The sequence below is a fragment of the Tachypleus tridentatus genome, chromosome 13 (genome assembly GCF_004210375.1).
Source record: "Tachypleus tridentatus isolate NWPU-2018 chromosome 13, ASM421037v1, whole genome shotgun sequence".
NCBI classification, from domain to species: Eukaryota; Metazoa; Arthropoda; class Merostomata; order Xiphosura; family Limulidae; genus Tachypleus; species Tachypleus tridentatus.
Genome location: NC_134837.1, coordinates 96,105,034 through 96,118,047, shown reverse-complemented (window position 1 = coordinate 96,118,047; position 13,014 = coordinate 96,105,034). Strand labels below are relative to the sequence as shown.

The 13,014-nt window shown below is 34.7% G+C and overlaps 1 protein-coding gene across 4 annotated transcripts in view; it reads right to left on the bottom strand.

Annotated features, from left to right (window-relative positions):
- Bap111 (Brahma associated protein 111kD) overlaps window positions 1–12,482 on the bottom strand; it is a 68,314-nt gene extending 55,832 nt beyond the window's left edge. For all 4 annotated transcript variants that reach the window (XM_076479077.1, XM_076479075.1, XM_076479073.1 and 1 more), the window contains exons 1-3: window positions 12,324–12,482; window positions 2,590–2,693; window positions 1,388–1,437 (exon numbers count right to left, since the gene is read on the bottom strand). In XM_076479077.1, the coding sequence (XP_076335192.1) occupies window positions 1,388–1,437; window positions 2,590–2,653 (114 nt within the window). In that variant the 5' untranslated portion in view covers window positions 2,654–2,693; window positions 12,324–12,482. The remainder of the gene's footprint in view (window positions 1–1,387; window positions 1,438–2,589; window positions 2,694–12,323) is intronic.
- Window positions 12,483–13,014: the final 532 nt, after the last annotated feature.

Below are 13,014 nucleotides of genomic sequence, written 5' to 3'. Positions count from 1 at the left end.
CTGCTGACAAAAAAAAAAAAAAAAACACACACACAACCTCTCTGGAAGCACAGCCACTGGAAATTTTATTTATTGAGAAACTACTGCATTGGATAAAGTGTGCTGGGGCTGAAATGGCAAACTGCAATGAGGTTGAAAGCACCTAGAACATGACATGCTTAAAAACTTACTTAAACTATGCAGGCCCAAACAAGGAAATCCAAAGTCAAACACAGGAAACTAAAACAGGTGTCCCTTTGGCAAGTGATATAAGACACCACTGTCAATTTTTGGAATTGACCATGATTATTCAAATCCTGGCAAAACAAAGAAAGTGAGCTCAAGCATGTTACAGTACAAAGGATATCAAGAAGCTTTAATTTAAAACCCTTACCTTAAAATAAGCATTTATAAATCAAACTAATCTTATGTTATTGAACCCGAATAAATAAAAATAATAATATTAATATAAAAAAATATATTCAAAAACTATAACACCATAACAGCTTATTTGTCCAAAGCCAACAGACCAAATTCAAAATGTGTGGGTTCCCAAGTTCAAGACCTGAAAAAGGTCATTCACATAACGATCAATTTTCTGACACATGAAAGCCAACAATTTCTTAATGGAGTACTGCCACCTGAAGTCTGTGTAATTGTAATGGAAGTAAAATGAAAACCAAACAAATGTCAAGAACAATAGAGATAAGTAATCCACTTAGAACTGTTGAACTGAAGTAAACAGGGAAAAACAAACAGAAAAATATTCACACAACATATGAAATTTAAAAACAAAAATTGTAGGAAGAAAGCACAAACACAAAAAAATCTTGACAACACAACTCTAAAGAAGTGATAATTTGGAAGAATTTGATAGAAGGATTCACGTGTGCCAGGAAGGTATGTTGTACTCCTGTTGGTTGAGGGTTGCTGTATAATGATTTACAAATCTTGTATAATCAAAGTATATATTCAAGCATGGATAATAATCACATAACAGAGCAGCACCAATATTCAAGATAGTCAACTGTGAACCAAACAAAACGAAACACTTGTATCATAAACTGTACTGTAATATTTCTTTTTCATATTTCATGTTTAGCTATTTTCAACATAATATTTGATGCTATATACCTTTACTCCTGCAATTATCTATATTACAAGACAGGTTCCTGTGTGACATAACTGTGTCAGTAAATAACGTAAAACAAGAGATAAAAGTAGTATTTTTGTGCTTTTACATTCTACAATATCATATAAATCAGGTTTGAAATAGCTGTAGTGATAGTTGAGAGCTGGTTAAAAAAAAACTAAATAGTGCTTCATTAAAAATACTTGAACAATTTCAGCCAAAAGTATTTACATAAATAAACAAACACACCTATTACATTTATGACTACTGACTTACCACAGGCTGTGGTGAATTTGATGCAGTAGAACTTTGAACACGAGATCTCTCTGCAACAAAGCAAAAAAGAAAGTTCATATGTAAACCTTTTTATTTTCAGTAACGGTTCAAAACACTTCACAGTTTTGTAAGTGTAAACTTTGAAAACATATTGATAATTGTAAGAAGTTACATAACACAAATTTTTGAAAATGAATATTACAAGGTACAATTACATACAGACAATAAAGCCAAAAAATTGGCTTTATACTATTATTTACTCATATCCTTCAATAATACTGCTCTTTGAACTGAAAAAATGGACGTGACTATTCATTTTCCAAATTTATTTAAAATTAACATGTTTTCTATTGACAGATTCCTCCAAATAACCCCACTCTTAACCCTTTCTGGTGAGTTAATAATTTCTTACACAAGGAGACAAACTATACATTGCATTCCAAGTAAACCTTAACTAGCACTTAGTATAGAGTTGATTTTTTACTTGTAACCAATAAATCAAAGTAAACCTTAAAATTCATTTAGCTTTACTAACAGTAACAAAGTCCTACATGAGTTGTTTGACAGACTTATCCACCACTATGCCAAAAATTATTTTTCTTCAGTCAAACTACTGAATGGGTTTCCTTCAATATTAATATTATGATGCCAGCATTAAAATTTCTACCATTAAACCTTTGACTGCAGCTGCTTTACATGCTCATAGCATTTTTGCAAGCCATACACTGTATACATCAGTATTACATTAAAATGCCAAATGCAAACTGTATTCTATACAGTAAATCAGCAGTCAAAGGGTTAACCCCAAATTGTATGGGGACATGATGACCCATGCAACATTCTAGGGTTAAATGTAACCAAATTATTTATGATGACTTAATAATCAAAGACCATCTGCATGTAATCAAGGAAATGGCTGCAATTTATTTTGTAGAATAATAATATTATTGAAATGTTAAGAACAAGGCATGTTCTATTTTAATAATCTGAAGTGATAAGTTTCAAAACTTCAATACAAATCACATATATAAATAAACATTATTACTTGAATTTTTATTTTGTCTATTTGCAACTTCACAAAGAAATAATAAATTATTATATATTACAAACTTTAAAATTTTTCATCAAAACACCAACTTGTTTACATTTATTTTTAGTTACTTTTTATATATATATAAATAACCACAGTAAAAGAGACTCACGTGGTGTGCTTTGAGATGATGATGTTACACTGGAAGCTTGGCGATAATTTGCTGGAAGGGCCATATTTGGTTAATGCAGTCAAACTAGATTTTCAAAAGTCAGACTGAAAAACAAATAATTATGTTTAACATTTGAAATTTAGTCTGAAGGCAAAGTAATTTTTCTTTGTTTTTCACATAATTATACAAGATGCAAGAATTATTATAAATCAAATTGCATTAATAGGAACATGTGAAATTAAGAATTTATCTTTAACAAACCAGTAGAAATTAACAACTGACACAAATAAAATTAAATATATCAGTAAATACAATGTAATACTGAAATGTTACAAATATTAGCTCTATTTATCTCCATTAAATCCAAATTCCTTCGAACAAGTATATACTTCACTCTACAATCAAAAGAACACAAAAAACTTCAGAAAGATAAATATTTTCACTTTTTGATAATGTCAGCAAAAATAATTAAAAACAGAATATTATGCTCAACCTCACATTTAACCAACAAAAAAAGATAGTTTACTAGTTCAATTACTAGTTTACCTTAAAGTTTAGAATTAGTACATTTTTGTTGCAAAAAACACCACTAATTAAAAATTGTATATATACTGCTTTATTATATATATATACCATATTTCCACAGTTTTCTCTTCCAAATACCTCCTGAAAAAGTGACTGCACACTATATTTGCACCTACTCAATTCAGTTAGGTATTTTACTAGAGGCTACCATAAAAATTGTTTAGAAGTAAAGGTTTCAAAAAATATTTTATATCCAATGTAATGAATGGAACATATGATTATATACTATGTGAATCAGAAGAGGATGAAGTACAGATTCACTGCAGCAAATTCAATAAATGAAACGAATCTTATGGTGATGACAATTCCAGTGATGATGACGATTTATTCAAGAATGAAGGATTATCTTTGTTTATTACCACATGTATTCTTCTCAATTATAAAACTGTCACATAAAAAGTTTCAACAAAAGATTTCATTTCCAAGTGTTCAACACAGTGATATTTGTTGTATTTACAAACTAATCAACATGTTTTGTATAACTTGGGTGTTAAAAAAAAAGTCAATTTTCTTCAATTTAACTTTGAAAGTTGGATGTACAATATATTCAACAAATACAGAACTTATTACGAATATTCAAAACTGAATTTTATAATAGGTTGCTTATGTTCAAGATACCCTTTTCAAATTATCTTTCACAGAACCATCATCAACCATATTTGTAATGAACTTCAATCATTGGTTTGTTGGTCAGTTTAGTGTTTTATGGCACAAAGCAGCTAGACTATCTGCACCAAACATCCAGTAAAAAGGTAAAATTAAAGCAAATGTAGTAAAATTTATAAAAGGAAATTAGGGTAAAACAAAACAGAGTTAAAAAAACATAAATAGCATAAAACCAATGTTTACATCTAGTCTACAACATTAAGAGAAAAACTACAGTAAGAGAAGTCATAAAGGACTTTCTGTAGCATAATGGTAATTATCATAACCTGCCAGGAAGACTAACAGGTAAGGACAAAAACCACCGTCAGTCACACAAATTTGGCCTTGCCAGTCTTGGTTCCGAGTTATGTGACATTATGGCCATTTCTAAATATTAAAGTAATAAAAGTTTTAAAAGACATGTCACAAACTTTTAATAATAACTCGCCAGGATGACTAACTGGTAATTCAAACGGATAGTTCAAATAACAGTGTTAGTCACCTGAAGTTTGCCTTTCCAGTCCTGGTGTTGAGTTATTTAATGTTATTGCTAGTTTCTAATTTCAAATCAAACTAGAGAGACTGTGATTCTTAAAAGGGAACCACATTAAAAAAATGTTTTATGTATAAATTAAAAAGATTAGAGGCCTTTAAAAAACTAAAAACTTTACCAAGGTTGACAGTGTCACCATCACCAATAACACTGTCTAATGTTATGGACAAACCTTGGGAGAGAACATGTTTAAAATGATGCCATCATTGAGAGTCGTAATGATGGAAAAAAGTAAAATATGGCTTATTGTAATCTGAGTGTTACGCAGACTACACACTGGTGCATGAGTTCCAGATAAAAGAAAACAATGAGTTAAAAAACTGTTACCAATGCATAGTCTAGTTAAAACAATTTCCTCCTTCTGATCCTTATGGAAGCAAGACGGCCAAAGTCCATTATAGGGTTTTATTTGAAAAAGCTTGTTTTCGCATTGCTCACTCCAGGTCGATTGCCAGCTGGCACAGAGCCCATCCTTGAATACAAGACCATAGTCCATGTATGGAATAGGCACAGTGGTAATAGTGCCAGAGCAGATAGATTTAGCTGCCATGTCTGCAAGCTTGTTCCCTCAAATACAAATGTGGCCAGTATCCAGAAGAACTGGATAGAAGCAGATTTTAATGAGAAATTGGCCAGTCAGTTTTGAATACCAGCGAGAACAGGGTGTGAACCAACGTGAAACTATTCCAGGGCCATCAGAGAACTAAGCGAGTCAGTATAAATAATGCAGTTTGAGTACTGCTTAGCTTCTATGCAATCCAGGGCAAGAGAAATGGTGTACAGTTAAGCAGTGAAAACAGAAGCTGTAAATGGAATTCTGCACGCAACAACTGAACTGCAACAAACCATGGCAGAGCCTACAGAGTCACCTGATTTTGAACCATTCATATAAATAGGAATGGAAAGTGTGTTTGAAAGATGTTCAGTAAATAAAAGATGATACTTCCAATCAGAAGTATCTGCTTTTCTCAGATGACTTAAACAAAGGTCACATTTGAGGATTGTAATAAGCTATGATGGGATAAGTTGACCAGTAGATACTGCAATGTTATCCAAGGACAGACCCAATTCATCCAACTGCACCTGGATATGAAGGCCAAAAAAATGTATGACCCTCTGAGGAAGAAAAATACAACCCCAGGTGGGATACTTTGATAAGGAACAAAGTTTCAAAGCATATAGTAAAGACAGTTGCACACAGCAGAGGTGCAAAGAAGGTTCATGAGACTCTACATACAATCTCTGAACTAAGAAGGTGTGAAAAGCCCCAGTGCAGTGCTGAAGTCCTTGATGATGAATAGGGTCCAGCATCTTTAAGGCCAAGGGTTTGGCAGAGCCATAAACCAGTGATGCGTAGTCGAGTTTCAATCAAATAAGAGCACAATATATCTTTAGCTTAGAAAATCGATCTGCTCCCCAAGTGGTTGTAGAGAGAACACAGGATGTTCAGTGCTCTTGTACATTTGACCTGTAGCTGCTTAATGTGTAGTATAAAGGTCAGCTTATGGTCAGAGATAAGCCCCAAGGACTTTGTCATAGGGATCACAGGCAGCAGAACTTCACAGATACAGAGTTCAGGATCATGGGGGAATACCCTGTTGGCAGCAAAAGTGCATGCAAACGGTCTTAGAGAGAGAGAAGTTAAAACAGTTTGCTGTGATCCACTTCAGTAAATGATTAAGAGCAGTCTGTAGTTGCCGCTCGATATACCTCATGTTCGACAACTGATATGAAATGTGGAAGTCGTCGACAAAGAGCCCATTTGGAACAGTGACAGGGAGTTGTTCAGTGATGGCATTAATTTTTATACTGAAAAGTGCTACACTCAAAACACAGCCATGAGAGACTCCAAGTTCCTGTAGAAAAGAACGGGAAAGCGTTGAACCCACACAAACTTGGAATCTCCTGTCCATTAAAAAGTTTTTAATAAAAATGGGCAAATGGTGACATAACTCATATATATGGAGGTCTAGCAAAATGCCATACCTCCATGTTGTGTCATAAGCCTTCTCAATGTCAAAGAATATTGATACAAGATGTTGTAATTTAAAAAAGGCTTCTCTGATTGACGTTTCAAGTCGAATCAGGTGGTCCATGGTGGAGCACTGTCAGCAGAACCCACACTGGGTGGCCAAGAGGAGGTTGTTTGATTGTTTGAACCAAACAAAATGAGCATTAACCATCCTCTCCAAAATCTTACAGAGACAGCTCGTCAAAGCAATTAGACAATAGTTTGAAAGAATCTTGGGATCCTTCCAAAGCTTAAAGAAAGGAAGGACAATAGCATGGCACCAGGCATCAGAAAAAACATTCTCCTGTCAGATCTGGTTAAAAACAATTAAAAAATAGAAGATAGATGGTGCAGCATGTCATTGTGCACATCATCTGGTCCAACCGATGAATGGCCAGTTTCAGTTCCACCAGTGTAGAGGGACGATTATAGTCATAGAGACAATCAGCTCGAAAGGAAAGAGGTGATCGCTCTGCCCAAGTCTTGATAGCTAAGAAGGTGGAGGAAGAAGCAGAAGTGCTAGGTACCCAGCAAAAATCCAAGATTCCTTCTGGCTTTGACATCTTACCCATCGAGCATGTGCATGGGCCCACTGGAAAGCAATGCAGTTTGAGAGTGTGGGATATCTATGGCAAGCATGATTTCACCACGGACAAGGATATAGTGGAAACTGTGTTGATGTTTTAGGAATACATTGAGTAGCTGCTTGTATAATACAGTCAGTTACTGCTGCCACACAGTCATCTATTGATGGCTGACAGATGATAGCAAGATCAAGTTTTGTGAGACCAGTGAAAGTGGACCAGTTTGCCTGATCCTGCTTTCACCAGCGCACACTGGTTGGATAGCATCGACCATGGCCAGTCTCTCTCAAAATTATAGGAAAATGATCACTACCTCGTGGATTATTGTCAACCCTCCATGAAAAATGGGAGAATAATGAAGGGGAACAAACTGAGAGATCAATAGCAGTAAAGGACTGACTAGGTGCATGAAAATAAGTAGAAGAACCAGTATTTAAAAGAGAAAGGTTGTGATCAAAGAGCATACGCTCTACAGAGCCACCCTTCCTATCAATAACAGCACTTCCCCAGAGGGGATGATATCCATTAAAGTCTCCCAGGATTAAAAAGGGAAACGGCAGCTGTTCAATGAGAGCATCAAGGTCTGATTGATCATATGTCTCTCTAGGCAACAGGTAGAGAGAACAAACAGTGATGGTATGACCCAAGGAAACATGGATGGCTATGGCCTCCAAGGTGTGTTGAGTGACAAAGACAGGGTGGGCACATGCTGATCAACCAACAGTGCCACCCCTCCATGCACTTGTCCATCACACAGCCTGTCATTTCTGTACAAAGAAAACTGCTAAAAGGTGACTGTATTGGGAGGTTTCAGAAATGTTTCCTGTAAGGAGAGACAAACAGGATGGTAGGAAGCAATCAGCGTTTTGATGTCATCTAGATTAGAAGGTAAACATCGAATTCCAGTGTATCAAGGTGGCCATTTTTAATGATGTGTAGGCAAATTGGGTGGAGAACCCTTCTGTTTACAGCCACGTCTTTTTACCTTACTGTACTTATTCAAGGGAGGTCTATCAACCTCCATGAATCCTGCCCTGGGTCGATTGAGCAGGTCCTTGTTGTTGGAAGGGGATTCCAGTGACTGAGGACAAGAACAAATGATTATCTTGCAGCTTGGGGTAGGAGAAGATGTGTCTGACTAAATGCCTGTACCTGGAACCAAAGGATGTGGATCTTGGAGTTTGTTGGTATGTATCTAAGGGACAGAGATGGGTGTAGAAGTTGATTCATCAAATTTTATAATTATGGAGGTCAAGAGACTTTTCATTTGTTTTGCGAATGATTCTCTTGGAGGCACAGAGAAATCTGTTTGCACTCCCACTGTAGTTGTGGAACGAAGTGCAGCATCATACATCCGAGATGAGGTGGTAGACAGCAACTTTTGAGCCTCAAGATAAGTAATGTTATGAATAATCTTCAAATGCTCCCCCTCTTTTTCTTCCAACCATTTAGGGCAAGAACAATAGTAGAATGGGTGAGAGCCATTGCAATTGACACAATGAGGGTCCATTTCACACTCACAGGCATCATGGTCCTTGCCACCACAACTAGCACATGTCAGGGAACCACAACTTAATGTTTGAGTGACTGAACCTTTTGCACTGGAAACATCAGAGTGGGTTTGAAATGTATGGCCATACCCCTCAATTAAGATAACCTGCCTTGATGGTGGCAGCTACACGCGGTGATTTAAATGTCAGACAGAACAAGGATATTGGTTGGCAGTGTAACTCCATCTTTGCGAGTGGAGATACGCCTCACCACAGAAAATCCTCAAGTGGAGAAACCAGTGAAAATCTCTGACTTGGGGATGTTTTTCAAATCCCTATCAACAATAACTTCTTGTGATGAATTCAAAGTAGCATGAGGTTCAACCTCAATAGGTATATCCCTAATTTCCTTTGAATTCAACAGGAGTTCACTGTGTTGAGATGTGGATGTTTCCACCAATATGTCTCCAGATCAAAGCTTCTTTACTGACTTTGGAGAGCCAGCAAGTCCCTCCAGTCCCTTATGATAAAAAGTGGGACATTTGCCCTAAAGGCTTCTCCAAAAAAGAATGTAGGTTAAGAAAATGAAGTACAACAGGTGGTACAGATGTTGAAGATTGCTGCTCAGAAACTTCAAGACGTGATCATTTACCTATGTACTGGTTTTTCACTATTTTCTTTAAATTTTTATTTGGAGAATTCATAAGAAAAAAGGAAAATTTGGAGTGCACTGACCCCACCCATCATGGAGCCCTATGAGGGTAAGCACTACAATGTCAAGCTAGGACACTGCAGCAATGCCAGGGTTTCGTGAGCACCATACCCAAACACCAGTATCAGATGCAATGTCCACAACACATGTTGAGAACTTCCAACACTGGTACTTGGTTGACCCCAGCCCAAGTGAACCAGCCAATTGACCCAAGGGGAGCCACCTGTCTACAGGAATTCAAGGCCAAAGTGGTGTGTTAGAGTTAGACCCCTCAACCACCAGGATCCTCTTCTCCTCTTCACTGGTCACCACACACAGCAAACACGTGGGTGGATGTTTAGATCCCAGAGGAGGTGAACTGAAAGAACAGAACCTTCCCTTGGAGGTCCCCTCACCACGTACAGGAATCCATACAGAGAACTTCAATCATGCTATTACTAGATTTTTCTAATGATGTAACAGCTGGCATCTCACAAACCCCTATGACCTGGACTTTGAGACCTAAGTGGTACATCTACTCTTTAAAAAATTCATTTCAGATCTTTTCATTCTAGTGACAATAATTAATTTAATTAAACCTGAAATATTTAAACAGCAGATAATAATTCAGGACAGAGAAATTTAAGGACCTTTAAATATTATATACAAAAACAAGCTTTAGCCTTTAACTAAGCCTGATGTAAACTCAGGAAGTTTGTGGTATTTTTGAAATAAAAGTATTGGAAATAGATTTTTTATTGCATGTTATTAAGAGCATGCATAACATTTTAAGACTAATTGTTTCTTTAGACAAATTTTACAAACATATCAAATGAGGCTTCATAACTAGAAAAACATACCTCACAATATCCAAATACAAATTACAGTATAAATGCATATAACAGATTGTAACAAGGTAAAATAAATAACATAACAAAAAGCAAATCATAAGATTGAAGGGTAAGAAACATATATCAAATTAATAAAGTTTTTCTTTCAAAAATCAAAAATATATGTATTAAAATACCATTTATTACTTCTATGCAAGATTTATATTAATACTATTTAGAGACCATCATTAACTTTTCATTGACCAACTTTTCGTTGATAAAGTAGATGAATTAGTAATCCAGAACTTAGCATATATTCTACATCCAGTGTTTCATGTTGTAAGTGTTGCATATTTACATTTTCTGTGTTATTTATCACAACTATTCATTTCTGACACCAACTTCATAGACAACTATTTCTTTATTTATCAATGTTTCAGTATTATACAGGTTGTCATTATGAGAAGAATTGAGGACAGTAGTTATTACTCAATACTTGGTTCAAATTATAATGAAAACTAAACTACATAACCGACACATGGTACACAAAATATGAAACATGCTCAACATTTTTGTACAACTAATCTTCCTCAAATTTAGTGCATCATCCACATCAGAAAGTACATACATTTCAAAGCCCAAACACCCTAAGAGGAAAGTAAAACTGTCTTACCAGAAAGTGACTTCTACCCTACCAAAACTTATAATTTTGTCCTCTTGTATTATTATTCTCACTATTAAGTATGAAAAAAGGATGATACCTAGACACTGTCAATTTCCATTACAATCTTAAACACTTTAATCAGATTTCCTTAATTTTTTTTTAATCAAACAGAAAAGAAAAATTTGAGGAACTTTCTATGACAACCTTTCATCCCAGGTTTTACCCTAGTAACCCTCCTTTATACTCTTTCCAAGAAATCAATAGCTTTCTTAAGGTAAGGAGTCCAAGACTAGACATAATTCTTCAAATGAGGCCTAAACAGTAACCTGTACAATGAAATTATAACATCTTTAGATTTATATTCAATATATCTGTAAATATAACCTGAAGTCTTACTTCCCTTCCACTAGAAACAACATACTGCTGTACAATCAAAACACTAAGATCCTCTTCTTTCACAGCACTGTTAGGATTATTACCAAAAAATTATATTTACAATTTAAATTATGATAGCCCATATGCACTATATTACTTTTATTTATAATAACTAAAATCAAAGTGACAGTTTAAATTAAGGTAGCCCACATGTATTACTTTGCACTATGCACAACTAAATGCCATCTGCCATTACTTGCTAAATTATCCAGATCTCTTTATAAAACAACAGTATTCTCAGCACAACTAACTACACTGAAAACTTTTAATATCAGCAAATTTTGCCATTTCCTTATCAATATCATTAATGTTGAAAAAAAAAAGGGTCATAACACAGGTCTCTGAAATATTCCACTTGAAACTCCAATCCAGTTTGATTAAGCTCCACTTATTGCAACCTTCTGATTCTGCCCATCCAATCAAAGCTTAATGAATTGAGCTAACTTATCTCCCATACCCACAGAGCTCACTTTCTTTACAATTATTTTGTGTAGCACTTTCTTTAATGCCTTCAAGAACCCCAGCTGTACCAGAATCCACAACTCTACTCTCATCAACATAAGCAGTGACATATTTAAAGGTCAAAATACACAAGACAAGATTTTCCCTGAATGAAACTGTAACTGGTATTTTTTGTATTAAATTATAAATGTTTCTAAATGTTTTATATGAGTAGTCAAAACTGATTAAGTATACTGAATATAATCATTTGGAAAAAAAAACCAAAGTGATGAATTACCTTCCTTGAATATATACTTAATAAAAGGAAAATTAATTGCACTATTTGAAAACTGTATATGGCATTAAAATACAAGGACAATGACTAATAGTAATAACGTGCTCAACCACTGACTAGAGTAGAAGTTAAATGGTGAAGTTGAACAGGCAAGATGCAATTGTATAAGATATTTTTTCGAATTTAAGTTTATAACCAGTCCTACATAACACAGTAATATATGTAGTTACTAAAACGTATTAAAATTACCGTAACAAGTTTCTACTTGTATGCTCATACTATTCACTGGTACAAGTATAAGTTAGTACTGCTACTCGAATTAACAAAAGCTGAAACGGCGGTATATACTACATTGTATACACAGATTAGGCTTCACTATGGTTACTCGATTGCAAACAGAGTAACAAAAACAATAGCAATGAAATTATACTATAGCAATTTTGTCTTTAATTTTATATTTCTTCTAACTTATATAGGTCAATTTCTAAGTAAATATAGGCACACAAATACCATAATATTCCAAATCCAAGCCCCAACAACAGATCTGACACAAAGACTCGTCAAGCGTCACCTGCGTGTTTCATACTTTTGAATAATAAAAGGACATTAAAAGTATTGACTATATTTGCGACCATATAACAAACTTAAGTCAAAGCAAATAATCTTTCAGTAATATTTAATAGGATGTAAAATTATTCTTATGTTATCTCAAACAAGCCTGTAACTATAATTTAATTCTACGAATCATTTTAAATTATTCTAATTTCATGACGAAATTTCACTGAATATGTTCTCTCTGTGATTTGGCGCTAAGTTTGTGAAGTTAAAGCAGTAAATTCCTTAAGTCGATTTCCCTCAAAGAACAGAGCGAATACAGCTCATTGGGTAGCTTTGAGATAAAACAAACTGAAGAGAAACTATAGAAGTAAACTATCATATATCTTTTATGTATAGCGTTTCTATTATTTTTAATTAACTGAAGAGGTATATATTCTGTAATACATAAATATGATGAGTTGAGATATGTATTTGGTTTGATTGGTCCTCAGTATTTAATAAATCCAATACGTTCTAGCAAGGTTTGTAACTTTTAACAATCTAAGCCAATGGTTCCTAAATATTTCTCATTTGCTATCTCCAGAAAATACAGCTTTATCTATTTTGCTACTTTCACCCCTCTCGCCAAACTCGCGACCCACGT